The 26,953-nt window shown below is 40.2% G+C and overlaps 1 protein-coding gene across 2 annotated transcripts in view; it reads left to right on the forward strand.

Annotated features, from left to right (window-relative positions):
- Positions 1–5,861: 5,861 nt before the first annotated feature.
- ZCCHC14 (zinc finger CCHC-type containing 14) overlaps positions 5,862–26,953 on the forward strand; it is a 122,102-nt gene continuing 101,010 nt past the window's right edge. Inside the window, exon 1 of one of the 2 annotated variants that reach the window (XM_069085597.1) lies at positions 5,862–6,511. In XM_069085597.1, the coding sequence (XP_068941698.1) occupies positions 5,939–6,511 (573 nt within the window). In that variant the 5' untranslated portion in view covers positions 5,862–5,938. The remainder of the gene's footprint in view (positions 6,512–26,953) is intronic. The other variant, XM_069085596.1, reaches the window with a different exon arrangement.

Genomic DNA, 26,953 nt, shown 5'->3' on the forward strand with positions numbered 1-26,953 from the left:
ACTACTTGAGACAATAAATAAATTTGGCAAAGTTGCAGGATATAAAATAAACCCACATAAATCCTCAGCATTCCTGTATATTTATAATGAAATTCAACAGCAAGAGATAGAAAGAGAAATCCCATTTCAAGTTACTATAGACATTATAAAATATTTGGCCAAAACAAACCCAAGACCTATATGAACACAACTACAAAACACTTTTCACACAAATAAAGTCAGATCCAACTAATTGGAAAGACATCAATTGCTCTTGACTGGGTCGAGCTAATATAATAAAAATGACAATTTTACCTAAATTAAATTATATCTTTAGTTCCATACCAATCAGTTCACCAAAAAACTACCTTATAGAGCTAGAAAAAATAGTAACAAAATTCATTTGGAAGAACAAAAGGTCCAGAATATCAAGGGAAATAATGAAAAGAAATCCTAGGGATGGTGGACTAGCTATACCAGATTTTAATCTGTACTATAAAGCAGCAGTCCTCAAAACTACTTGGTACTGGCTGAGGAATAGAGTAGTGGATCAATGGAATAGATTGGGTACATAAGACTCAGCAGTCAATGACTATAGTAATCTACTGTTTGATAAACCCAAAGACCCCAATTTTTGGGATAAGAACTCACTATTTTACAAAAAAACTGCTGGGAAAACTGGAATATAGTATGGCAGAAACTGGGCATAGACCACTATCTAACACCACATACCAAATAAAATCAAGTCTAAATGGGTGCATGATCTAGGTATAAAGGCTGATACTCTAAGCAATCTGAGAAAGCAAGGAATAGTTTACCTGTCAGATTTGTGGAGAGGGGAAGACTTTATGACTGAACAAGAATTAGAGGGCATTATACAATGCAACATAGATAATTTTGATTACATTAAATTGAAAGGCTTCTGTACAAACAAAGCCAATGTAACCAGGATTAAGGGGGAAGTGGAAAATTGGGAAAGAATTTTTACAACCTATGTCACTGTAGCAGCAAGCACCCCAAGTGTCCTTAGGGTTTGCTGCCAACACAGGTTCTTAGATTTGCTTTGTTAAAGGAAAGCAACTCAAAATGGGTTAACAAGCTTACTTTAATTAGTCAAACATATATTGTTTACCTAGTTCAGGGGGAAAAGGTCAGCACCCCGAACTTCAGAATACAAAGACAGAATTATCAAGACAGAGAAACAGATCAAGCAGACAGTTTTCAAACTGTCCAACCATTACATCCATACCCAATCAACATCTGGGTTTCAACATCTGGGTTTTTCAAAGCCGAGGGTGGGGGGGGGAGGCTCTCAACAACGGCTTCCCAGAAACCAGATCAAATCACAGAACACTTCTCAAAGTGAGTCCCAAAACAAACCTTCACATTAGGGCTTATATAGCCTTCTCCTGGCTCAGAGAATGTAACAACCTTACTGACCCACTGGCCAATCAAAAAGTATCTACTGAAAAACAAGCCTCCCACCCCAGGCTCCAGGTGCACTTTAGCCTAGGGGCAGGGAAGATCTTTAAAATTTACATTCCCATTACAGTCACTGATAAAGGACTCATTTCTAAAATATACAGAGAATTGAGTCAAATCTATAACAATACAAGTCATTCCCCAGTTGATAAATGGTCAAAGGATAAGAACAGGCAGTTTACAGAGGAAGAAATTAAAGATATTTATAAGCATATGAAAAAATACTCTAAATCACTATTGATTAGAAAAATGCAAATCAAAACAACTCTGAGGTACCACATCTCACCAGTCAGATTGGCTAAGATGACAAAACAGGAAAATGACAAATGCTGGAGAGGATGTGGACAAATTGGAACACTAATGCATTGCTGGTGGAGTTGTGACCTGATCCAACCATTCTGGAAAGCAATCTGGAATTATGCCCAAAGGGGGCAGCCAGGTAGCACAGCGAGTAAGAGCACCGGCTCCAGTGTTGAGAGGACCTGGAGATCGAATTCCCGGCTTAGACACTTGGCATCCACCCAGAAACACCTGGCCGTGTAACCTTGAGCAAGTTACTTAACCCCGATTGCTTAAAAAAAAAATTATGCCCAAAGGGCTATAAGTAATTTCATACCCTTTGACCTAGCAATACCACTTCTAGGCTTGTATCCCAAAGAGATCATAGAAGTGGGAAAAAGACCCATATGTACAAAAATATTTATAGCAGCTCTTTTTGTGGTAGCAAAGAATTGGAAATTAAGGGGGTGCCCATCAATTGGGGAATGGCTGAACAAGTTGTGGTATATGCATGTTATGGAATACTATTGTGCAATAAGAAACGAGGAGCAGATGAACTTCATATTTACCTGGAGAGGCTTATAAGAACTGATGCTGAGTGAGAAAAGTAGAGCCAGGAGGAATTTGTACACAATTAGAGACACAACAGAGGTGTGACGACCAACTTTGATAAACTGGACTCTTCTCAGTAATTCAGAGTCATAAGTCAACCCCAAAAGACTCATGATGGAGAGAGATATTTACATCCAGAGAAAAGAAGTAATATTGAACCCAGATTGAAGCAAACTAGCTGCCCTTTTTCGTTTTCTTGTTTGGTTTTGTTTCCTCTTTCCATTCTCCATTCCATCTCTTACAATCCTTCTGCATAACCTGACTAATGCCTACTGTGAAAGTATTTGCAGATACTATACTTGATTGTATGCTGCCAAAGGAAAGAAAAGAATAGAGGGAGAGGAGAGCAGAGGAGAAGAGAGGGGAGGAGAGGAGCCAGTCTAGGACAAAATCTTAAGGAATACCCACAATTATGGGTCCTGATATGGGTGATGAACCAACAAAAGACATTGAATAGGAATGGACAGACAGGAAGGAATGTGATCCAGAAGAAAATATTGTCAGAAAAACCCAAAGGAGAGAACATTTAAGAGGAGAAAGAGTGGGAAATTATAGCTGTTTGGAACAGAAGGATAAGAACTGAGAAAATTCGATTTTGCAATTAAGAAATTGTTGGTAACTGGATAGTGTCAGTTGAATGATGAGTTTGGAAGCCTGAGTATAAAGGGTTGAGGAGTAGAAGTGGAGACACCTGGTATAGGCAGCTTTTTTTTTTAATAGGAGTTGGATGAAGAAGGGAGAGAGGAGAGATATAGAACAATGGCTTGAGGAGATCGAAGGTTAATGAGTGAGTGAGAGAGAGAGAGAGAGAGAGAGAGAGAGAGAGAGAGAGAGAGAGAGAGAGAGAGAGAGAGAGAGAGAGAGTGTATAAGGATGAAGGAAATTTGAACTTGTTTGAAGGAGGTAGGGAGTGAACCTGTACAAAGAAGAGGTTGAAGATTGAATAGGGTGGGCTTGGTGACTGAAGATATACAGAAGAAGGTAAAGGAAGGTGGGATAAAGTGCACGTGTAGAAAAGTTGGACTTAATAATATTATCTTCTTTGATTATCTCATTCTTATGCTAAAAACCTTAAGGGACTCCTCACTCCATATTGGAAAATGAATAATTCCTTAGCTTGGCATGCACGATCTTCCAAAATCCCGGTTCCAAGCTACCTTTTCAGCCTCACACCATATTCCCTTTCATATGTTTCAGGCAAACGGTGCCTTCCCTGTCGTTTTTCTCAATTCACCCTTTGTGTACCTTGTTTGTACATAGCTTGTCTGCACGTTCTCTCTTCCATCAGAATGTAAGTTCCTTGAGAACGGTGACTGTCTTTTGCCTGTCTGTGAATCCCCATGGCTCTCCACAGTGACTGGAGTGCAGTAGGGGCTGTTTACTAAATGACGGCTCTTCCTGTCATCTGTTCTCTCATCTGTGTTCTCCTGCTCCGAGGTTTCATCCTCAAGGCTTGCTATATAAACTACCCCCCCCCTCCCAGTACCTCTATTTTAAGTCCCCTTCTTCCTTTAAGGTCGAGCACGTCCAGTTTCTTCCATGAAAATTTCCCTGACTCCCCACTTCATCAGGTGAAAGCGATTTCTCTCTAAAGGGATCAAGTAAGCGCTTCCTCGCGCCAGGCTTTAGGATGCAAAGCGAGGCAGAAAGTTTCTGCCCATCTTCTACCCGGGCAGACGGCAAACAGCAGCCTGGCCTTCTCCCTTTGCATGTCTCCCCTTCCCTGGAAGCACGTTGTGTACTCGTCTGTCCACCAGTTAGGCTCTTGGTTCCTTGGGAAGAGGGCCTGTAGATCACGCATCATTTGATCCCCCGCCCCGTGCTGAGCTGACGCTTAAAACATGTTTGTTGAATCAATGTCAGCTATTATTACTGTTACACCGAGAAAACCTGTCACAAGGCACCCCTCACCCTGGTCTGCTGCCTAGGAAATGCCATACCACTGGCCTCAAAGGGACTACAGCCAGGGCATGTGGATGATTCACTGCAAAACGTCCCTGCCTTGGAAAAACATCTCAAGACACACGTGCTCCTTCCTCGAGGGCAGGGACCGTGTTTTGTCCTTTCTTTGTACCCCCAGGACATGGCACACAGTAGGCGCTTAATAAATGCTTGTTGACTGATGGTTGGGTCTTCGGGGACATCGTGGGGGTAAGGAAGGGCAGTCCGTGATTACGATGCAAACAAAGGAAAAAAAAACCCAAACAAATCATGAACTCTGAGCCCCTCGCTTTCCCCAGAGAACAATGCAAAACGGCGAAGTCGCAGTCAGCGCAGAGCTGGGAGCCAAGCGCCTAGAAACCCACCCTGGAGCCTGGTCCACCCCTCTCTCCACGGGCCAATCAAATATCACTACTGTAGCCAGGCGGGGGCGCTCGGAGAATGATTGACAGCTCCTCGAGGGAGGAGTGGCCGTTGAAGGAGCCGGACGGTTGGGGAAGCAGAACAATCAGGGGCAAAGAAGGGAGCTGTTTGAACCAATCAGTGAAAGAGAGGGGGTGGAGGGGGCCGAGCTCGGAAACCCGGTGCTTAGGCTGTCGCGAGACGAATCCAACCCCTTCTTCCCCCCCTTTCCCATTTTGCCTCGTTCCCGCTGCTCGTAAGGGAGCGGTAGAGAAATAGACTTCGTCGTTATCCTTCCGCCTCCGCCGCCGCCTCCCGTTCGCCGGTATCCGTCCGCGATAGCGAGCGAAGGAGCGCGAGAAAAAAGGGGCAGCGGAGCAAAGTGAGGAGGGGGGAGCGGGGAGGAAGGGAAGTCCCGGTCGAGCGAGATCCTTCCGCTCCATCTTTCGCTGGCGGCTGTTGCGTCCGTTGAGTGTCCCTCCACCTCAGCCCTGAGGGAAGGGGAATTCTTTCGGCGGCGGCCGGCGCGGAGGGAGCGTTGAGAGCCCGAGGTATCGGGGGCGACCGAGGGCCAGAAAGGCGCTAGAGGCGGCGAGGGCGGCGGCCGCGACGACCCCGGCTCGGGCTCGGCTTCCGTGGTAACCGCTGTCCGCGCCCCAGGAGCCGGAGGCGGAGGCGGCGGCAGCGCCCGGCGCGGGCCGGCATGGCCGGGCTGACCCCCGTGGGGAGCGCCCCGCAGTGACAGACCCTGCGGCGCGGGGGGAGATGGGGGCGGCCGCCTCCGGGGCGACGACGACGACGACGACGAGGAGCAGCCACCGCCGCCACCGCCGCGCACCGTCCGCCGCTGGGGACGGGCGGTGGGAAGGAGCCTCCCCGTGAGCGGGGAGCAGGAGGCCGCTCGCCGCCGTCGCCGCCGCCCCCGGCCGCCGCCGCTCCGGCTCTGAGAGGAGGGGCCCCCGGCCCCCCGGGGCCCCCGACCCCGCCCAGCCGCCGCCGCCGCCGGCACCTGGCGGGGGGCCCCGCCGAGCTGCGCCCCCCCGCCCCGCCGCGCCTGCTGCTGCTGCCGCCGCCGCCGCCGCCGACCCCGGCCCCGGGCCGCAGCGCGTCCCAGCCCCCGCCGCCGCGGCTGCAGCCCGGCCGCTCCCCCCGTCACTCGGCCCCGGGCCCTCCGGCCGTGCGCGTGTCCCTGGCCCGCCTGCCCCCGGGCTCCCGGAGCGGCGGCGGCCCCGGCCAGGGCAGCATGGTGGAGAAGCGGTGCCCGCTGCAGAGGGACGGCGTGTACCGCTGGTTCTCGGAGCTGCCCTCCCCGCAGCGGGTGGAGTTCTTGTGCGGCCTCCTGGACCTGTGCATCCCGCTCGAGCTGCGCTTCCTGGGCTCGTGCCTCGAGGACCTGGCCCGCAAAGACTACCACTCGCTGCGGGACTCGGAGATCAAGGCCAACAACCCGGCCGACCTGGGCAGCCTGACCAACCTGACGGACGAGGTGGTGCGCAGCAAGCTGCTGGTGTCGCTGGCGCTGCTGGGCTCGGAGCAGCGCGAGGCGGCCGGGGTGCTGTACCGCACGCTCACGCACATCGACTCCATCATCCACAACTACGGGCTGCAGCTCAACGAGGGCCGCACGGGCGATGAGTTCCTGCTGCTCTTCACCATGGCCTCCAACCACCCGGCCTTCAGCTTTCACCAGAAGCAGGTGCTGCGCCAGGAGCTCACGCAGATCCAGAGCAGCCTGAGCGGGGGCCCGGGCGGCAACAGCAGCAAGAGCTCCCCGGGCCACGGCAGCCCGCTGCCCACCTGCCCGGCCTGCCACAAGGTGCGTGCGGGCGCGGCGGGGCCGGGGGCCGGGCTGGGGCCGGGGATTGTGACCCAGAGGCGGCCTCCCCTCTGGGGGCGCCGCGGGCTGGCCCCTCTCTGGGCTCCCGAGGATTTTCTGCCTTTTCCTGCCATTTGCGGAGCAGTCTACCTCTAGCCTGAGAAGAGGTAGCTGTTGCACCAGTCTGCGCCTTGTTTTCTTTTCCCTTTTTATTTTTTTAAGGTTCGGTAAAGATGGTACCTGGAAATGTCGTTCTTAGGCCAGTATTTTTTACCGTGAATTTTTCATGGTTTTTTTTTTTCCCTTAAGGATAATGTTATTTTTTTTTTTAAGTCAGTAAAGATGTTTCCTAACACTGTCGTTTTTAACCTTGTATTTCTTTTTTACTATAAATTTTTAGTATTTTTCTTTATTTTGAGGCAACCACTTGTGTGTGTATTCGGAAAGACTGCTGCTTGGGATTTTAAGTAACCTAAACAAACATTAACATTTGAACCACTTTCTTTGTGTTCGTTTGATTAGGACTCTCGAGTTAGGTTAGATCGGAACAGTTCTTGCTTTTCTAGGTAGAAAAGGAATGCATACTTTGTAATTATAGTTGTATACCTTTGAGTTTTAAAGCTAAGTACTTTGAGGTTATGTAAGTGCAAAATGCCTGTGGAACAGTCTCCTCCCCGTCCCTGGCCTACTCTCTACCTCCCCTTCTTTCCCCACCCCCACCAGCAGATTTTTAATTGAAAAAGCATGAGATACACTAAAATCTCTACTCTGTTGTTAAGAGTATGAAACTTAGAAGGGGTTAAAAATCAGTGCCACTTCACAGTAACTGATCAATACTTTGATTTCCAGATCTTCATTGACTTAGAAACCAAAAAAACTTTGGCTAGAAAATTAGCTAATGAAGATAACAGTACCATTTCAATTAGTAATGCCTTGATCTTGCTTTTTCGGTGGTACCTAGTAACTCTTGTTTTCCATTCAAATTATTGTGGTACTTTTTTGGGTTTTTATATTTAGTTTTTTTTCTCAAGTCACCTAGAAAATGTCATATGTACACGTTTACATGCATGTGTATATCCAGCATCCACCCCAACCCTAATGTCACGTGTTAGAGAACTATAAACAAATAGAGAATAGCAAACCTTAATGGAGATTTTTGTCTCAACCCATTTGACTAAAGTCAAATAGATTGACCTATTTTATGTGACCTTTTTAGTCAGTTAATTTTGCTATTTTTTTTATTTTAAAGATAAACAGAATCCAAGAAACTTAATTGCTTTGATAGTTACTAATAGGACACTGGCACTGCTAGTGTATTTGTAATGGATAGTTTTATATACCTTGAAAATACACCTTAGGAACTAAAGCAAAAAAAAAAAAAATGGTAACAAAAGAATCTTAGACAGGAGGAATGAGAATGACCATCTCTCCTTCCCCACCCCCCCCCAGCTTGTTTCATACATCCAGATTTTTGCAAAGAGATGCACCTAATAGAGGATATTTATGTCTTAGAAATAGCCATCTTCTAAACACATTTTTGAACGGTTACGTTTGATTGACATGTCTTTTAACCTTGGGAAAAGGAAATAGACAAATTCATCACCAAGAAGGGCTTAGTTAAGTAACTTTGGGGTTATTGGAGCCCAGCTTTATTTTTAAAATATTCGAGAAAATCATTTAAGTTCCTTGTCTTTTAATTTCTGTCTCCACCCACTCTTTTTCCCCAAACAAGAAAATTATTTAGCCTCAGAATCATGATCATTCTGATAGCAGTTTTAGAAGATAACATGTAAACATTTTCCCTTTTTGTTTTCCAAAACCTTGAAAATTTCTCCTGGAAACTGCACTTAAGGCTTAGTTTGCATCTCTATTGTAAATTCATATTAGTGGCTTCTTATATTAAACTCCTCGGAGACCATGTGAAACCTTAAATGTTCTTCCTCCAAACTGTTGGAGACATTAAAGAAATACAGCAACGTCGTTGATTGATGTTGCTTTAAATAAAGGCTTACTTGTTGACCAGCCTTTTAGGGGTCCTTTTTTTTTAATGTACTAAAAATCTAAGGACTACCTCCATCTTTCTCAGGAATAAAAACCTTTAATCTACATTGGTCGAACCAATAATGGAATGAATTAATTTTTACTTTTATAGAGTGGCCAAAAGGCAGTTACAGATTTGATATCTTTTCCTAATTTATTCTGGGATGTCAGTTAATAAGGACAAAGCTGAAAAGTAACTTCTCAACTTTTCTCATGAAATTTATATAAAAATTCAGTCATTTCTACACCAAGGTTTTGGATATATCTGTATGCCCTGAATTTATTTCCTTCTCAGTTATTTTGTTTACTGCTTTTGCTGGATGAATTAAATTTAGCAAATATTATATGGATAAGAGGAAAGTTGTGCCATTATATATATGTTATGTATATTAGTTGTTAAACCTAGATTCCCTAGCTTCTTTCATAGAAAATTTTATCAGGATTTGTGTTTAGTGAGCCATCAATTGCTAACTATCAGTGAGATTTTTTTTGCTCATTACCTTTAAGGAACAAAAACAACAGAATTTGTATCTAATAAAAGAGGGTGCTGTGCTAGGCATTGTACAGATCACTATATTGATCTGTCTTAATTCTCCCCTAAGAATGAATGCTGGTGTGCAGAATCAAAGCTCCAAGTCAGGTGGTCTTAACTTGGAGACTACCCACTCCTCATGCCTTCTCAGTTCTGTGGATTGATAAATTTCAGGGGGGTCCATGAACTTGGATGGGGAAAAAAACACCTTTATTTTCACCAGTCTCTAACTGAAACTTAGTATTCCTTCAATTGTCGAAAAAGCATTATTCTGAGAAGAAGTCTGTAGGTTTCACCTACTTTGCCAGAGGTTGACACACAGAAAAGGTTAACCCTGGCTCTAATCTAAACCATCATTTACACAGTTAATGTTCTCTCTTCTCCTGCGTCAAGGGTAGGTATATTTTATTTTCTCTTCTAGACTAGATTTTGAGAATTATTGGCTAAGACACTTAAAATAAAAAGTGCCTAAGTAGTAAGCAGTAGGAATAAAGACTAAGGCGTCTTGGGTATACTGTGAATCAGCCTTTCAAATATTCACTTGCCTAGAGCAAGCAATAACTTATGCTTTGGTTAACCAATAAGCTTTTTCAAGGCTGCTGAAAATTGTCGCAGTCCAAAGGTGAAATACTGAGTAGTTTATCTTGTGGTTATTATCTTGTGAGGTATGAAATGACTCCTTTTGATTCCATGAGTCTGATCCTGAATTCTTTTCTATTGCCATTGCAAGTATTTTACCATTTTTTCTGAATAATGATATTTCACATTTATGTAGTTTTGCAGTAGTTTCTTTACAACAGCCCTGTGATGGTAGGATAGTTCAAGTATTATGATTTCCATTGTACAGCTAGAGAAACTGAGACTGGAATCAGTGACATGGTCAACACAGCTAGAATTAGGATTCAGTCCTAAATCTGGTGCTCTCTTCACTACCTGAGTATTCCTCTGTAATTGTAGGGAATATTAATACTGACTGAGACATGGTTATGGCCTTCAAATATATAGGAAGCTTCTTGTGGGCTACAGGGACTGTTAATGGCTTTTGGGGTTTTTTTGCTTTCTCTTTGTATCCTCAGTGGTTGGCATATAGTATATGACCCCCATTAATTGCTTATTGATTGATTTGATTTCCCAGCTACCATTCTGAACAGTTTAAGAATTTCTCCATACATTAAGTTTTGAACAGACCAAGTTTAACCTTTCTTTGCAAAGTGTCATAAGTAGAATGTTAGTTAGACCAGTTTGGGATTTAAGGAAATATAAAAACATTTGACTCACCTTCTTTTGTTCAGGCTTTTTTAAGATATGAAAGACTATCTTTCCTTTTATATAATAAAGCATAGTGGAATAAATAAACATTAGTTTTCCTGGAATTTCAGTAAGATTACTGCTGTGATGGTTTTGACTATGTAGCCTATTGATTTTCCTGTGCACTGATTATATTTTCAAAGTATTTTACATAAGAACCAGTTGGTTTGTTTTGTTTCTTTGTTCTATCTTGTACTTGAGAGTAGTAAAGAATACTCTCAGGAACTGACTTGGAGTCTTTTAAAATATTATGTATGTATGTATACATAAAAATCCACATATACAAATGTAATTAACTGTTTTAGAATTTGTAACTGAAGTCACAATATAATTGGAGAAAATAACCAGGTTTCTAGCAGTTTTCATAGTAGGGTTTAAAATATTAGCTAATTGATTAGACTTTTATTACAATTTTAATGATTCTTTACTTAGTACATGAAGGCAGTATTTATCCTAACTTTAGATTAAAGGTTTTGTGTGTAAATGGCATTATTATATAGAGGCACCCCAAACCATAGTAGATGGAGGGGACCTGCTTTGGAGTCAGGCCAGACTGTCCTCAAGTGCTGTTTCTGCCACATCCTGGCTATGTGACCCTGGGCAAATCAGTGGTAACTCTAAGACTGGTTGGAAAGTAGTTGCTGATTTGCTTTAATAGAGGGGGGAAGTTTCTACTTTGGGATGCCAGTGGCATCAGAGGTCCAGCCTCAAATAACATGCTATAGCATTTGTTAGAATGATGCATGCATTGTCTACAGCTGTGTAACAGGTACTGGGGAAGCTTTCATTTTATTAAAGAACGTAACATGTTTGTCTATAAGTCTCTATGTATAAAATAAATACAAGATTGTTTATAAAGGGAAGAACACCTGCAGCTGGAGAGATCATGAAAGGTTTCACCTAGAAGGTGTTGTTTTAGCTGAGTTTTGGAGATGGAAGGCTTCTGAGAGGTGTTAGTGAGGAGGGAATACATACATTTCAAGCATGGGGAGCAGCCAATGCAAAGGCATGGAGATGAGAGGTGAAGTATTTTGTGAAAGAAATTGTCAGGAAGGCTATTCTCCATCCCTCAGTTTAGCTTGAGTTTATTTTGTATTTTCTGCTAGATGCATATGTTGTTTCCCTGAAAGAATAAGCTGATTGAGGGTAGAGACTTTTTAATCTTTGTCTTTTTATCCCCAGTGCCTAGCACACGCCTGGCACACAGTGGGCACTTAATGAATAAATGTTGGTTGATTTCTGCACAGAGTGCAGGAAGAAGGATAAGGTTTCATAAGGTTGGAAAGATAGACTGGGGCTGGGTTGTGAATGGTTTCAAAAGCCAAATAGAGGGATTTATATTTGATTCAAAAGGCAGTAAAAGGAGGCCCTTAACCTGCACTTTAGGCATATCACTTTTTCTTTTTTTAAAGCTATATGGAGAATTGATTAGAGTGGAAAGAAACTTGAGGCAGGGCTACAAATTAAGACAAGAAGTGAAGAGGATCTGAACTTCGGGTTGTGTCTGTGAGAGTGGAGAAAAGGGGACCAGTATGAGTGATATGGTAGAAACATTAAGATTTGGCAGCTTATTGGAAATGAGATATGAGAAGATTGCACTAAGGTTACAAATCTGGTTGTCCAGAACAATGGTGGTGTCTTAAGAATTAGAATCTGAGGGGAAAGAGAATAGTTTTGTTTTGGACTTGTTGATTTTGAGATGCCTACAGAACATTGAGTTCAAATTATCTTCTAGTTGTCAATTGAAGATGTGAGAATAGAACTTAGGAGACACTCTAGGAATGGTGACCTACACAAAGAAGTTAGTGAAACTGGTGAAGGCTGAGATCACTAATCCATAGAGTAAAGAGCATAGTTTCTTAACCTGGATAAATTTTAAGAACCTATGGAACTTGGATGGGGGAAAAATTATATCTTTATTTTCTTCTAACCTCTAGCTGAAATTTAGCATTTCCTTCAGTTTTGAAAAGTGATCTATATATATAGGCTTCATCAGACTACCAAAAGGGGTCCATGATGCAAAAAAAAAAAATATATTAAGAATCCCTGGTGTAGGGGAGAAGAGGATCCAAGGCAGAGCTTTGGAGGACACCTACAGTTAGAGGGTATACTGTGGATGAAGAATCAGAAAAGGAGACTGAGAAGGGGTGGGGAGTTCATGAATGAAAATCAAGAAGGGAGTACCAAATGATGTAGAGAGATTAGGAAGAATTACTATTGAGAAGAGCCCATTGCTAACTTTGGAGGAGTAGTTTCAAATCCAGATTGAAGTAGATTTGAGAAGCAAGTAAATGGAGACTTTCAAAGAGTTTGGCTATGAAAGAAAGGTGCTGTAGGATGAAAACTTTAGTGAGATTTTTTTCAGGTTGTGCGGACTTTAGCATGGGAAGGAATGAGGAGAAAGGGAGAGATCAAAGATTAAAGAGATGTGGTGATTGGGGGGGCAGTTTGCTGGGAAATACTAGAGGGAATGGAATCGAGGGTACCTGTAGATTGGCTTTGGCAAAGAAAACGGTTATCTCTTCTTCCTAGAGTGGAGAAAAAGAGGAGAGAACTCCTAAGGAATTTTGATATGTAGAGAAGCAAAGAAGAGGGAGTTCAGGTCAGTCAGCAACATTTAAGTGATTATGATGTGCCTTGCACTTTACTAAGCATTGAAATCTCAAAGAAAGGCAAAAAAGTTCCTGCCCTCAGTAGTTCCCATTCTAATTTTCTCAGTAAAATCTGAGACAGGGTCCTCAGTGGAGGGTCATTTGGGGGGAGTTGGAGAGGTGGTGCTGGAGACTTGAGAATAAGTTCAGAATAGCCTCTGTGGGGAGTGAAATAGGGAATAAATCAGGGAGAAGTTCAAGAACTACCTTGCTGTATGAGGGCTCATTTGGAAGTGAGTAATATAAATCCCTGCTGGAGAGATGGAAAGCAGCCCCGTTGCATAATTTAGGAGGAGAGGAAGCAAATTGTGGAAATTGTCCAGGACTGGAGTTTTGGTGAGGTGTGAGCATTGATAGGACAAAAGGGGCAAGGGCTCAGAAAGTAAGATGACAGTGTATAGCTGAACTGGTTAACTAGAGGGGTCACAATTGGTGTAAACTATGAGGTCACAGAAGGAAGGTTAAGAGGCGAGGACAGTGACTTAGAAGAATACTGAGGACTAGAAAGGTACTTCCTGGTAAGAATGAAGAATAAGTTTAGGGAAAGAGTGAGGCATAAATAGAGGCAGAATGATGAAAATCTTGTGTGACATTGGAAAAGTTACTTAACCTCTCTAGGCATCAGTTTCTTTATCTGGAAAATGAGTGGGTTGGTCCAGGTGACTTCTGACATCCCTTCCAGCTCTGCCCAACCTTAACCTCTTTTCCACACTGCCTTAAACACATCAGTTCCTCAACTGCCTTAAAGACATCCTCTGGGGGCGGCTAGGTGACACAATGATTAGAGCACTGGCCCTGGAGTCAGGAGGACCTGGATTCAAATGTGGCCTCAGACACTTGACACACTTACTAGCCGTGTGACTTTGGGCAAGTCACTTAACCCCAATTGCTCTTCAGAAAAAGAAAAAAAGACATCCTCTGGATGATCCCTTGGTCTCCTAAACTCAACATATCCAAAACAGAACCATTTATCTCTGCCCTGGAACTCAAACCCCATCCTGCAAGCTTCTGTTGAGGGGCACCATCATTCCAGTCACCCCGGTTTGTAACCTGGGAGTGACGGTAGACTCTTTTCTCTCCCTGAATCTCCAGATACACTCTAAATCTGGATTCTTCCTCCAGTGTCTCTCAGAACAACCTCTTTTTTTCTGTCCACATGGCCATCACTCTTTTGTCTGGAAGAGCTGTAATAACATCCTGATTGGTCATTTTGTTTGTGATATCTTCCTTCTCCAGTCTAACCTCTACAGGGCCACCAAAATAATCTTTCTAAGGCATGATTTATTTATTTATTTATTTATTTATTTATTCATTTCTGATCATGTTACACAAAAACTTTCAGCAGCTCCTCTTTGCCTCTAAGAAAAAATACACACTGCTTAGCTTGGCATTTAAGACCATCTGCAATCTCTTTGTAACCACCTTTCCAACCCTATTTCATATTGTTCCCCTTTGTTCACTCTACAATCTGAGTATTTTTCCAAAGTCAGCTTTCCATTTTCTTCTCTGCCTTTGCACAGGTCAAAGGTCTGACACGTTACCTCAGTGTCAGAAAGCTACTTCCTCTTCAACTCCCATAATCCTTCTATTCCTTTAAGGCAAAGCTCAGTTTCCAACTCCTTTGTGAAGTTTTCTCTGATTTCTCTCCTACCTCCCTGTCTTGTCCCAACTGCAGTTGTGTTTTTTGTCTTTGTATTCAGAGTACCTAAATGCTTTGCATATATAGTGGGCACTTAATGGTTGTTGAATTAAAATATGATTCTGTGACTTTACTTCTCATTTTAATGTTTTAATTGATGGATAGCTGCTTGCCCTCTACAGATGCAGTTAATAAAATAATGTTGATTGAGCCTCGGCAAAACAAATTCTGTTTATATATTCTTTGTTCTTTAAGATGTGTATTCTTATAGATAGATACTGAACCTGTGATTCATTAGTATGGGGAACTCTTAGGTGAGGAAACTCCATGTACAACTGCAGGTCTGCACCTTCTCTGACACTTTTTAGACCCAGTTGTCTTGGAGCACAGAGAATTTAAGTGACTTCCCCAGACTCACATACCCAGTATGTGTCAGAAGCAGGACTTGAACTCGGGTCTTCCTGACTTTGAAGCCAGCCATACTACTTATATGTATGTATATTTGGTATTTTAATATATTGGTGAACTCATAAGATTAAAGAATTCTTCTTGGTAAGGAAATTTTCTCAATCAATGCAAATCAGCAACTCTGCTACAACTTAAAAGTCTTAGAAGGTTGCTTAGGGAACTCCCAAGTTTATATGATTTGTCCAGGGTCACCCAGCCACTATGTGGAGGAGGTGGTGGGGACTTCTTGATTTGGAGGCCAGTTCTCTACACACTGTCCTATGCTGTTGTTTATATTTTCAGAAAAACCTTTATGATTTGTTTTTTCCTCCTATTGTACAGGGAAGGGGCAGCTAGGTAGTGAAGTGGATAGAGTTCAGGACCTGGAATTCAAATCTGGCCTCAGACCCTTAATACCTGTGTGTTCTTGGGCAACTTACTTAACCTGTTTGCCTTAGTTTCCTCACCTGTAAAATGAGGTGGAAAAGGAAATGGCAGACCGATCCAGGATCTTTACCAAGGAAACTCTAAATGAAATGGGGTCATGAATAATCAGACATGACTGAAAAACAGCTAAGCAACAAGTAGACAGGGAAATTACCATCAGTTTATTTTCTGAATGTTCATAGTAGATTGTGGTTCTTTGAGTAGTGTATACACTCTCCCCCTCTCCCTCCCTCCCCCCTTCTCCTTTTCCCTCTCTTCCTCCTTCTCTCTCTCCCTCTCCCCCTCAAGGGTTTTAAAAAATTCCTTTCCAGTTTGTTTACATGTTTTATTTTTGGCTTTATTTTTGTAAAGAGTTTTTGTATGTCACAAATACATGCTATTAAAATTAAAGTGTTAAGAGCTGATAAAGAAATTGACTCCTTTTTTATACAGTGAGAATGCTAAAGCAGATACTAGAAGAGACATGAGCCTATGAAATCGTTACATATAAGTTGGAGACCAGTTCTTCATATTAATTTGTAACAGGATTAAGGAGAAAGGGGATTACATTATATAAGGGAATTTAGACTTGAAGTCAGTCAGTAAACATTTATTAAGAGCCTATTATGTGCTAGCTACACTGTGCTAAGTGTTGGGATCCAAATAAAATCAAAAGATAGTCCCTGCCTCAAGGAGCTCACTGTGCAGTGGGAAAAGACAATAGGTAAACAGCAATGTTAGAAGCAAGCTATATACAGGAGAAGTTAGAAATAATCAACAGAAGAAAGATATTAGAATTAAGGAAAGACTTCCTATAGAAGGTGGGATTTTATCTGGGACTTGAAGCAAGCCAGAGAAGTTAGGATGCAGAGATGAGGCAACAGTATTCCACGCATGGGCAACAGACAGTCAAGATGCCCACAGTTGGGAAATGGAATGTTCTGTTTGAGAAATGCGGGGGAGTGGGGGGGAGACAGTACGGAAGCCAGTATCACTAGATCTCAGGGTATTTACTGGAATTTATTTAGTGTGTTTGGCGTGTATGTGTTTTGTGAGAGACAGAAACAGAGATAGACATGGTCAGACTTTCACTTTAGGATAATCACATTGACATCAAGAGTGGGGAGACTTGTGCCTGGGAGATCTACCAGCTGGCTACTGCAGTAGTCCAGGTGTGAGGTGATGAGGACCTGTACCAATCAGAGTTATGCCAGTGTTGGAAGAGAGAAGGGGGATGCATTGTAGAGACATTAAGAAGTAAAATCTATAAGCCTTGGCAACAGATTGGATATTATGTGTGAGGGTGAGTAGTTAAGGATGACCCTCCCCACGTGTTGCTAGACTGGAAGGATAGTGGTACCTTCAACAGTAACTAGGAAGAGGTGAAGGTTTTGGAGAAAAGATAATGAGTTTAGTTTGGGCTACCCTCTCACCCACCCCCAAATTTTCCAGTCTTCTTACACCTTACCACCATACTATGTACTGTGAGATACAGTCTGAGATATCCAGTAGGCCCTTGGAGATGTGAGACAAGAGGGTCAGCAGAGAGGTCAGGGCTGGAACAATTGACTTAAAGGATGTAAAGGACATCTTTCTAGCAGCGTAGTTAGTGAAATGATTTACTAAGGAAGTTGGTTTTCCATTTCTCTTGAGAGATAGCTTAGGTTTGATGTAGTTATTTTGCTATGGGTAGAAAGACAAATCCGATCCACAGAAGTGGATTGGGGAACACCATGGGTCAGCTTCTTGCCCGAACCTAGAGTGGGGAGATAAGAATCCAGAAGATCTATACCCAGAGGTAGGAAACCTTCAGCTTCTAGGTCCTTTGGTGCAGCCTTTTGATTGCGTCCAAGTTAAGGCAATTTGTTCTATGAAGTTTGAATTCAGTTAAAGGGCCATACTTGAAGATCTAGGGGGCCATATGTAGCCTCCAAGCCACAGGTTCTCCACCCCTGATCTATACTAGTGGTGTCAAATTCAAGTAGAAATGGATCCCTGATGACTGTATATTGACTTAGAAAAGCACAAATTAACATTATCTATATTTTATCATATATTTCTTTATTAAACATTTCCTAATTAACATTTTAGTCTGATTCCAGTGACACTCAACACAGGCACTTCAAGTTTCATGCCTCTGATCTTTACAACTGTAATAACAAATTTTAACTTAGTGAGGAAGAAGCAACCTCTTTTCCATGGGCCCGGAAAGTCGGGAAAATTAGGATTTAGACCTTAGACTAATTGGTTCGCTTACTATTCTCAGCTGATTGATTCCCAGCTGAACTCCTTTTCATCTCAAATGTTTATAGAACAACAGGACTAAGGACTTCCTATGCACATGTTTAAAAGACTTTGTTAGTACATGCTGGAATATTTTTAGCTAGATCGTTAAATATGATTGTCCAATATTTTCTCTCTGGTGCTTTGTCTAAAAAAACCAACACTGCCTTTTGATCAGTTCTTCAAATCTTCCTTATTTTCATCATCTATTATTTATTTAGCTTTTGAATGATTGTATTTTTCTATTGTGGGTAGAAATAAAGAAAATGGATCGTGTAAAGCATTTCATCAGAGAAATTATTAAAAATATATCGAAAAAGATGATTAACTGGTCACATAGCAAGAGTGAGAGGCAGAATGGATAAGTCCACATACTCTTTGGTTTTGTCATCATGCCCAGAGAAAAGAATAAGGCATTGGGTGGGTAGAGCAGCTGTGACAAATAGATGAAAAAACATAGATAAGGTGCTATGGGTTGCAGTCTTAAGTTTTCTGGCAGCTAGGGTGGGTCTAAGTGAGTCCTGCCTCACACTTTACTAGCTTTGTAACCCTGGGCAAGCTCAGTTAAAGCTTGCCTCAGTTTCTTCATCTGTAAAATTGATGATAATAGCACCTATTTCACAGGGTTGGTGTGAGAATCAAATGAAGTAACATATGTATGATGCTTTGCAAACTTTAATATAAGTGCTAGTCGCTGTTATCATTAGACACAATATCTAGATAATTGAGATTGCTGATCCATTTAGAAGTTCGTGAGTCTCTGATGTCAGTTTTCAGTGATGTTACAGTTTGTGGATATTGCCTTGCAGCATCTCTGTAAACACTTACATGATGAATTCTGCCTTCTTACCCCAACTACTTTTTGTTATGTTATATAGGGGATTCTTCTTACCAGTATATATGAATTAGACTAGATGAGATTTGTTGCAGCTCTAGAAGCAAAAGATTCTGTTCCACTTGGTTCTTCAAGCTACCTCCCTACTCTCATTCCATCATGGCTGCTATGCAAATGAGGGACCTTTCCTTACTCCTAGAAACCAAATTATTTTTTAAAAATCTAATTTAGATTACAAAGACAGATTTATGAAGTGAAGGATCATGCAGATTATTATGGAAGGATATTTGTGTAATCTGTGTGGTAAATGAAATGTTGAATTTTACTTTTGAGGTTTCAGTCTCCATGTATATTTAATTCCTTGGTGCCAATATTAGTGGGTTGTTATTTTGTTTGAACTATTTGGACTCTGCTCATTTTTTAAAAGCTAGAATGATTTAAAATGGAATTGTATCATCAGGTGTTTTGGAGGACCAACAAGTTATTTACGTATTATTGAGCAGCTATAAACTACTTTTTTTAGTGAAGCTTCGTTCTATATTCTGTATTTTAAAGAATGGCGCTGGATTAATGCTATAAAGGAGACTTTATATAGACTTCTCTCAGTAATGTTTGTGAAGTAGTGATGTTTACAAAGAATTAAGTAGAATTATTTGAGAAAATTATATCAGATGATTTGGGGTGAATTTAAGGAATCTATTATCAAAACTAATCCTAGGAAATGTATTCTAGGGAAAAGATTAAGCAGTTTGGAATAGGAAGAGAAGTGATAATGTGAGAATAACTCCAGCCACTTAACTAATTAAAGTCTGGTAAGACTTTTTTAAAGTGCTGATTTGTCTAGTAGGGGAAAATAGCAAAACATATATGTATGTCTAGCTAGTCACAATAAAGTAGAATACCATTATGTATTACATCTATACATGTGGGAGAATGAATTTGTTTTTCTGATTTTGGAGTGCTTGCACAATCTCGTTATTTCTTTGTGTGCTTGCAAGGGTCAGTTTTTGTGGAGTCTACTCCAGAATTTTTCTTTTTGGTAAGGCACTGTTCTTTATACATTTTAAAGAATATTTAGGGTTGTATTAATGTATTTTGTGGAGGATAGTCCTCCAAAATAATTAATTTTGCTCCAAGCCTATTAATACAGGGAAGCATACATCTAATCAGCTAGTATCCCTAACAAAAATAGTTCTCCCCCCCCCCCCATTCTCAGATTAGTTTAAAAATTTTACTACTTTAAAGTAGCAAAGAAGTTTGGAAAGCATAAGATGTTTCCTAAGGGAAAACAGATTTTCTAATATGATTTATAGGGATGGGGGAGTATGATCAGATAAACATGGCTTTTCTACCAACTACCAGCAGTAGTTGGATCCTTTAGTAACCAAGAATTTTTTTATGTTCCTTCTTGGGAGCTTTAGAAACATCCCCTTCTCACTTTTTTCTCCTTTATCTGTCTTCATTAAACAGCACACTTTATGTCATTCAGTTAAGTGTGTTAAAAACAACTTTCATTATTGGACAGTGAACTTATCAACGTATAAACTGCATATGAGTAACTATTAATATGAAGCCCATCTGTGTTTAGCTTAATAGATAAGTTTGACATGGAGTTTTCTCAGTCCTGGATGACTGTGTCCAAACCTGGACCCCCATTCCATACTGTCTCAGGACATTATTTCTCTTTTCTGCTGTCCAGGAAGACCATATTCTCTTTTTTTGCTTCTAAAACCTTGGGCCAGACCAGTAGTATTTGTGGTGAATCGGCCACAATGAAGGACTAGACAAGTAACTTGTTTACTGCTTAGCACCTGGCCCTGATTTAGGCCCATAGCATTTTGTGACCCACCTTTGATGCTTCCTGCCTGTGTGGCTTGGGGCAATTCACTTTACCTCCATAAAATTCAGTTTCCTTATCTTTATACTAAAATGAAGGGGTTGGACTATATGGCTTCTGAGGTCCCTTTTAGTTCTATTTCTTTGATCCCAGTTGTGTAAGTGTGATACAATGGAAAGAGTTTTGGATTTGACCTTGAATTCACTGACAGATCACTTCACTTTCTGAGCTTAGTATCTTCATCTCTAAAGTAAGTGGGTTGGATGAGATGACCACTGAGGTCCTTCCAGTTCTAAATTGATGATGCTATGATGATCCATCTACCCCAGTATACTCCCTTAGGCTTAGACTGAGCTTCATCTTTTCAAAAGTTGATCTGCTTTTGTCTAGCTGCTGCTGCTTTTTTTTTCCCCCTTTATCCCATGCTTTGATCTCCTAGCTAAACTCAAATAGATGGTTAATGTTTCATGATGATGACTACTTTGTCTGGCTTCAACAAACATCTTTTTGATATACTGACAGTTTGGAATGAGGAATCCACAATAGCTAAATTAACTATTGGATTGAGCAGAGTAGAGGTTGAATAGGAACAATTTGCTGATTGTTGTTGAACTGATTGCTATTTGGAAGGAACTGATTTTCCTATCATTTTTAATATTCTTCTGTCATTGCAAATATTTTTATTCTGCAATAATGAAAAAAGATATCACATGGATTTGAAGACTAAAATTCTAACACTTGTTCAGGAGTGTAGTTGGCCTTGATGTCAGCTAGAACCGCAGTTAGCACCTCAGGTTCTCACTCAGAAGAATCTGTTTTTCTTTTCTTTTATATGTAATTCTTTTTTAAAAAAAAATAGTATTTCCCCAGTTACATACGAAGATAATTTTTAACATTCATTTAAAAAAATTTTTGTTCCCAATTTTTTTCTCCCTTCCTCACTTCCCTGAGACATTAAGCAATTTGATATGGGTTATATACATATTCAATTATGCAACATATATTACCATATTAATCATTAGACATAATTCTAATTGCTGTCTTCTTAGTGGTCCACAGAAGATAAGCAGCTTGAATGGGAAGATGGGAAGAGGCCGCTAGAATCACAGAAGTGTGACAGGAAGCATATAGGAAAAGCTACAAAAATCAAGCAAACCTTAAAACAACACAGCAATCTGAGGGTATTGAACTGAGGGGAAAAGTTGTACTAATCTTGGTAGCTCCTAAAGACACTGTATTTGAGGATATTAATGATAACCCAAATTCAACAAGACAAGTCTCAGTCCTATTCATAAAACTCTTGTTGAGAAAGACATGGAAATACATGATTAATTTTGAAAATATTTCTTTAAGACTTAGTGGACCAAGTACTTGACTTAGAGTCAGGAAAGCTGAAGGTCAAATACTACCTCTGACAGTATTGGCTTTGTGACTGTGGTCAAAGGGGGAAGCTAGCTGTCAAAAAATGGATAGATGGAAGCAGGAAGACCTGAGTCCAAATGTGGCCTCAGATAGCCTGATCCTGGGCAAGTCACTTAACCCTATTTGCCTCAGTTTCCTCATCTGTAAAATGTGAGCTGAAGAAGGAAATGGCCAACCTCTCCAGTATCTTTGCTAAGAAACCCCCAATGGGGTCACAACTGAACAACAACAATGAGTAATTTACAAGTCACTCGGGCTCTGTGTTCTTCAAGCAGTTTCCCAGGATTTAAGCACCAAGTCATAGAGAGAAGATCCTCAAATAGGTTTTTTTGGTATTCCATCAAAAAGCTAAAAGTTTAGGCCACTTTTAAGGGGGTAGTTTTTAGTTAACTATGTTAAGCTTCATTTGTCTCAAAAATCTACTTGTAGCAAATACTTAATCCCTGCTGTGATCAGGTCATTTAACAGTATTGTATATTTTCATTATCTTATTTTATTAAATTTTCAGTGTAGCAAAGAATTCTTTTTTAATATATGTTAATTATGAGAAATATTTTTTTCTTCTTTTAAACATTTTTTTAAGGCAGAAGGGAGGGCCATATAACACACAGAGGAGGGGGCCAGTGGTTTTCTTTCCTCAACATAACACAAATATTTTATGATGGAAATAAAAAGGAAAATATGATTCACTTAGAAGAAACTTATTTTATAAAAAGTCAGCTTTACTGGAACATGTTCATTCTGTTAAGTACAAGAAAGCAAAAGGTTTTCAAAGACGTTTGATCTTGGGTTTTTTGTTTTTGTTCTTTGTTTTGTTTTTTGTTTTTGCTTAAGAGTTAAGAAATAAAGGTTTTTAGGTAAGCATTGGGTTTTGTTTTTTATTCTTTTATTTTTGGTTAGCATCAAATTTCACTTGGAGCCTAAGTCAGCAAATAACTTTCACTATTAAAACCATCTATTTTCTTGTTCCTTTTTTTAACTTTAAAACATATAATTACTATTTTAGTAAAATGCTTACTTGGAAATTCATTTTTTCCCCTTCTTTTTAGATCTGATCTCATAAGTGACTTAAGTTGTTAAATTTTATTTCTGTTCTTCATAATTCCAATAGAAATATCACTTGGAAATTAATTAAAATGATTACTCCCTCAGATTTATTGGCACTTATAGTCAATTTGGATTTTATTGAACATCTTGTGGGGGTGATTCAGTAATTAAGTAGAATCTATATTGATTCCTGTAATGCTCCCTTCAGTGTCCAAATATGTTCTTAAAATGGTGTGATTATATCAGATTTTTGAACATCTTTTAGTTTGTCCAGTTATTATACAAAAAACTAAAAGTTAATATTTCTTAATATTAATTTCTTAAATCATTATTAGTGTTAGAAACAGTTGATTATTTCCTATAAAAGTACAAGAAGATAACCCTCTGTTTTCCTTATAGAAAAGCTTTGTTAGGTGTCTGATCCTTTTAACAAGCATAAACAGCCAGCTAGGTGTGGTGTTACCTGCCTATAAACTTTGCTACCTGAGAGACTGTAGCTGGGGGCTGTCTTGAGCTCCGGAGTTGTGAGCATGGTCAACTGTGCTGATTAGGAAGCCAAATTAAGATCAGCATTAACATGAGTCCCAGGATTGAGGAACCACCAGATTGCTTAAGGAGGGATGAACTGTTCCAAGTCTGAAATGGAGCAGGTTAAAGCTCCCTTCAGTAGTAGGATTGGGCTTGTAAGAAGCCCCTAACTTACAGCATGGATAATAACTCTTTAAAATGTGTGTGTGTATATATATATATATACACACACCTACTTTTGTATATTTTATAGTGGTAGAGGTATCACTTTCATCCAAGCAATATTTGTTTAATCATTTATTAGGCACTCTACTAGTTTCTGGACATAAAAAGACAAAAATAAAACAATCCCTATCCTCAGGGAGCTTACACACAATATGTTCTTGAAAAATAATATAAATTTCTGTGACTTGAAATTCACCACTGAAAGTTTAAATTTTGTAGTTGATGTACCCTGTTCTTTCTGCTGTACCACACTTAGCCTTTATGTTCAGTTTTAGTTAAATGATTTTAGTTTGTGTCACTTTTAAAAAATTGTCTTGGTAAGAGCTATAGTGTCTGTTGGTTAAGATCTGTTTCTTTTTGGAATAACACACTCAATTGGGTATGGAAATCTATCTTCACCCTGCAGGAAAGCAGGAGGGAAGGAGATTTAGAGAGGGAGAATCACGGAAGGGATGGCAGATTGGGGGAAAAGGAAATCAGAAGCAAATACTTTTGTGGGGGGACAGGTCAAGGGAAAGAATGTAATAAATGGAGGGCAGGACAAGATAGAGGGAAATGTGGTTAGTCTTTTGCAACATGACTGTTTTTGCATGGCTGTACATGTATGACCTATATCGAATTGCTTGCTTTCTCAATGAGGGTGGGTGGGGAGGAAGGAAGAGAACATGGAACTCAGAGCTTTAAAAATGAATGTTAAAATTTTTTTTTGCATGCAACTGGGAAATAAGATACACAGGAAGTAGGGTATAGAAATCTATCTTCCCCTACAGAAAATAAGAGGGTGTGGAATGGGAGAAGGGGCAGTGATAGGAGGGAGAGCAGATTAGGAGAAGGGGTGATTGGGGTGCACATTGACCTGGAGTGGCAGGGGGGGAGGGAGAGATGGGAAGAAAATTTGGAATTCAAAATCTTGAGGAAGTGAATGTTGAAAACTGAAAAATAAATTATATAATTAAAAAAAAAACTCCAAAAAAAATAAAAATGGAAAAAAATCTATTTCAATTCAAAAGCATCCATCCCCCACCAACCTCCTCTCCAGTGGGGTAGGGAGGAATCAACTCTTCTAGCACATATGAATAGTCAAGCAAAAACAAATTCCCATGTTTAACTACTTCTAAAAGTATATGTCTCATTTTACATCCTTTTTTGAAACTCTGGAATTGTGCTTGGTCATTGCCATTGGTTAGAATTCTTTCATGGTTGTTTGTTTTTACTATACTGTTACATAAATTGTTCTCTTGGTTCTGCTTATTTTAATATGTATCCATTCATACAAGTCTTCCTAGGTTTCTCTGAAACTGTCCCTTCCATTATTTCTTACCACAAAATAGTATTTATTCCATTATATTAATATGCCATAATTTGTTCACGCATTTACCGGTTGATGGGCACACCACATTCGTTCCCAGTTCTTTGCCACTATAAAAAGAACTGCTATGAAATAATGCTATAGCAGCCTTGCAGTATAGGCCTACTACTGGTATCGCTGGACCAGTGTATGTACAGTTTAGAAACTCTGGAGGGATATAGTTCCAAATTGCTTTTCAGAATGGTTGGACCAATTCACAGCTTCACCAACAGTACACTTATGTGCCTGTTTTCCTGCTGCCCTTCCAACATTTGTCATTTTCCTTTATGTTGCCTTTGCTAATCCAGTGGGTATGTGGTAGAAACTCAGAGCTTTATTAATTTGTATTTCTCTAATTATTAACAATTTTAAAAAATTATGGCTACTGATAGTTTGGATTTCTTCCTTCAAAAACTACTTATTCATAACTGTGAATGGCTATTGTTCTTATAAATTTGAATCAGTTCTTTACATGTCAAGGATAATCTGACCTTTTTGAGAGAAACTTGGCAGCAAAGGTGTATTCCCAGTTAACTGTTTCCCTTCTGTTTGATTTTGTTTGTGCAGAAAAACACTTTTGACTTCATGTAGTCAAAATTGTCCATTTTATCTTCTCTGACCATCTTTATATTCCTTGTGTAGTCATGAATTCTTCCATTGTTACTAAAGGTAATTTCTTCCTTGCTCCTCTAAATTGTGTATGATGTGACTTTTAAATCTGTCTTGTATTCGTTTGGAGTGTATTTGGTTTTGAACCGAACTTAATTTTTGCCAGATTGCTTTCCAGTTTGCCCAGAAGTTTTGTTTTTTATACAAATATACATACACAGAACTGAACCTAATTTTTGCCAGATTGCTTTCCAGTTTGCCCAGAAGTTTTGTTTTTTATACAAATAAACCTACACACATATACATATGTATGTCTATATAAAAATGCTTTACTTTTTTCAAAAATCTTTCACATGTACTTCTTTAAGATAGCCTTCCTAGATAAGATAGTCAGCTAGTGTTACCTGCATTTTACAGATGAGGAAAATGAGGCAAAGGATAGCTACTTAATTTGCCTAAGACCGTGCTGTATGTATGGATAAACATCAGCTATGCTTTCTTAAGGAAGATAAGTGATACCTGTTTTAGAGGGCAAAATGTTGTAGCAGTTCTTAAAAACAAAAAATAATTGAAAATTATTTTTTAGAGGCTATAAAATTTGTTGTACATATTTATTTAGATGAATCACAAATTTTGCCAAGAAAGGAACATATTTACTTAAACTTTTTTATAATCTGTGTGTGAATCCTGATTTATTTCACAACTAGGATAGTTTTTGGTACTCTTCATTTCTGTGGAAAAGGAAAAGGAATAGTGCTTGACATCTTTCTGTGTTCATAAACGTTTTTATTCTTTCTAGACCTTCATGGTAATGGTTGTAATGTCTGCTTATGTCAGTCTTACAAATCTTTTGTGGTGCAGTTAAAGTTCCACCTCTTCCTCTTCTCTGTTCCTGACATCTTTAGCTGTCATTCTCCTTTTCTGAACTCTTTAAAGACATTGATAGTACCATTCATTTTAGTACTTAGATTCTCTTTATTCAGCTACTTCAGTCATTTTGGAGTACTAGTGATCTTGTTTATGTGTATGCTCCCTCCAGTGGTCTAGACTGCAATGCGGTTATGCCTTCCTTGTTCTCCTTGTACCTACCTGCCTTTCCATACATCTTCCATGGAGTCTCACCCAACATCCTGGGGCCAAGAAATCCTCCAAATATTTGATATTTCGTGACTTTCCAATCATACATCTAATAACTCATATTCCTCGAAATGCCAAAGTTGGGGTTGGGGGCTCAGGTGTTTATATGTCCTTTAAATGAATATGTT

The sequence above is a fragment of the Petaurus breviceps genome, unplaced genomic scaffold (genome assembly GCF_028583685.1).
Source record: "Petaurus breviceps papuanus isolate PSGF00001 unplaced genomic scaffold, PetGlider_PUasm1.0 176, whole genome shotgun sequence".
Classification (NCBI taxonomy): Eukaryota; Metazoa; Chordata; class Mammalia; order Diprotodontia; family Petauridae; genus Petaurus; species Petaurus breviceps.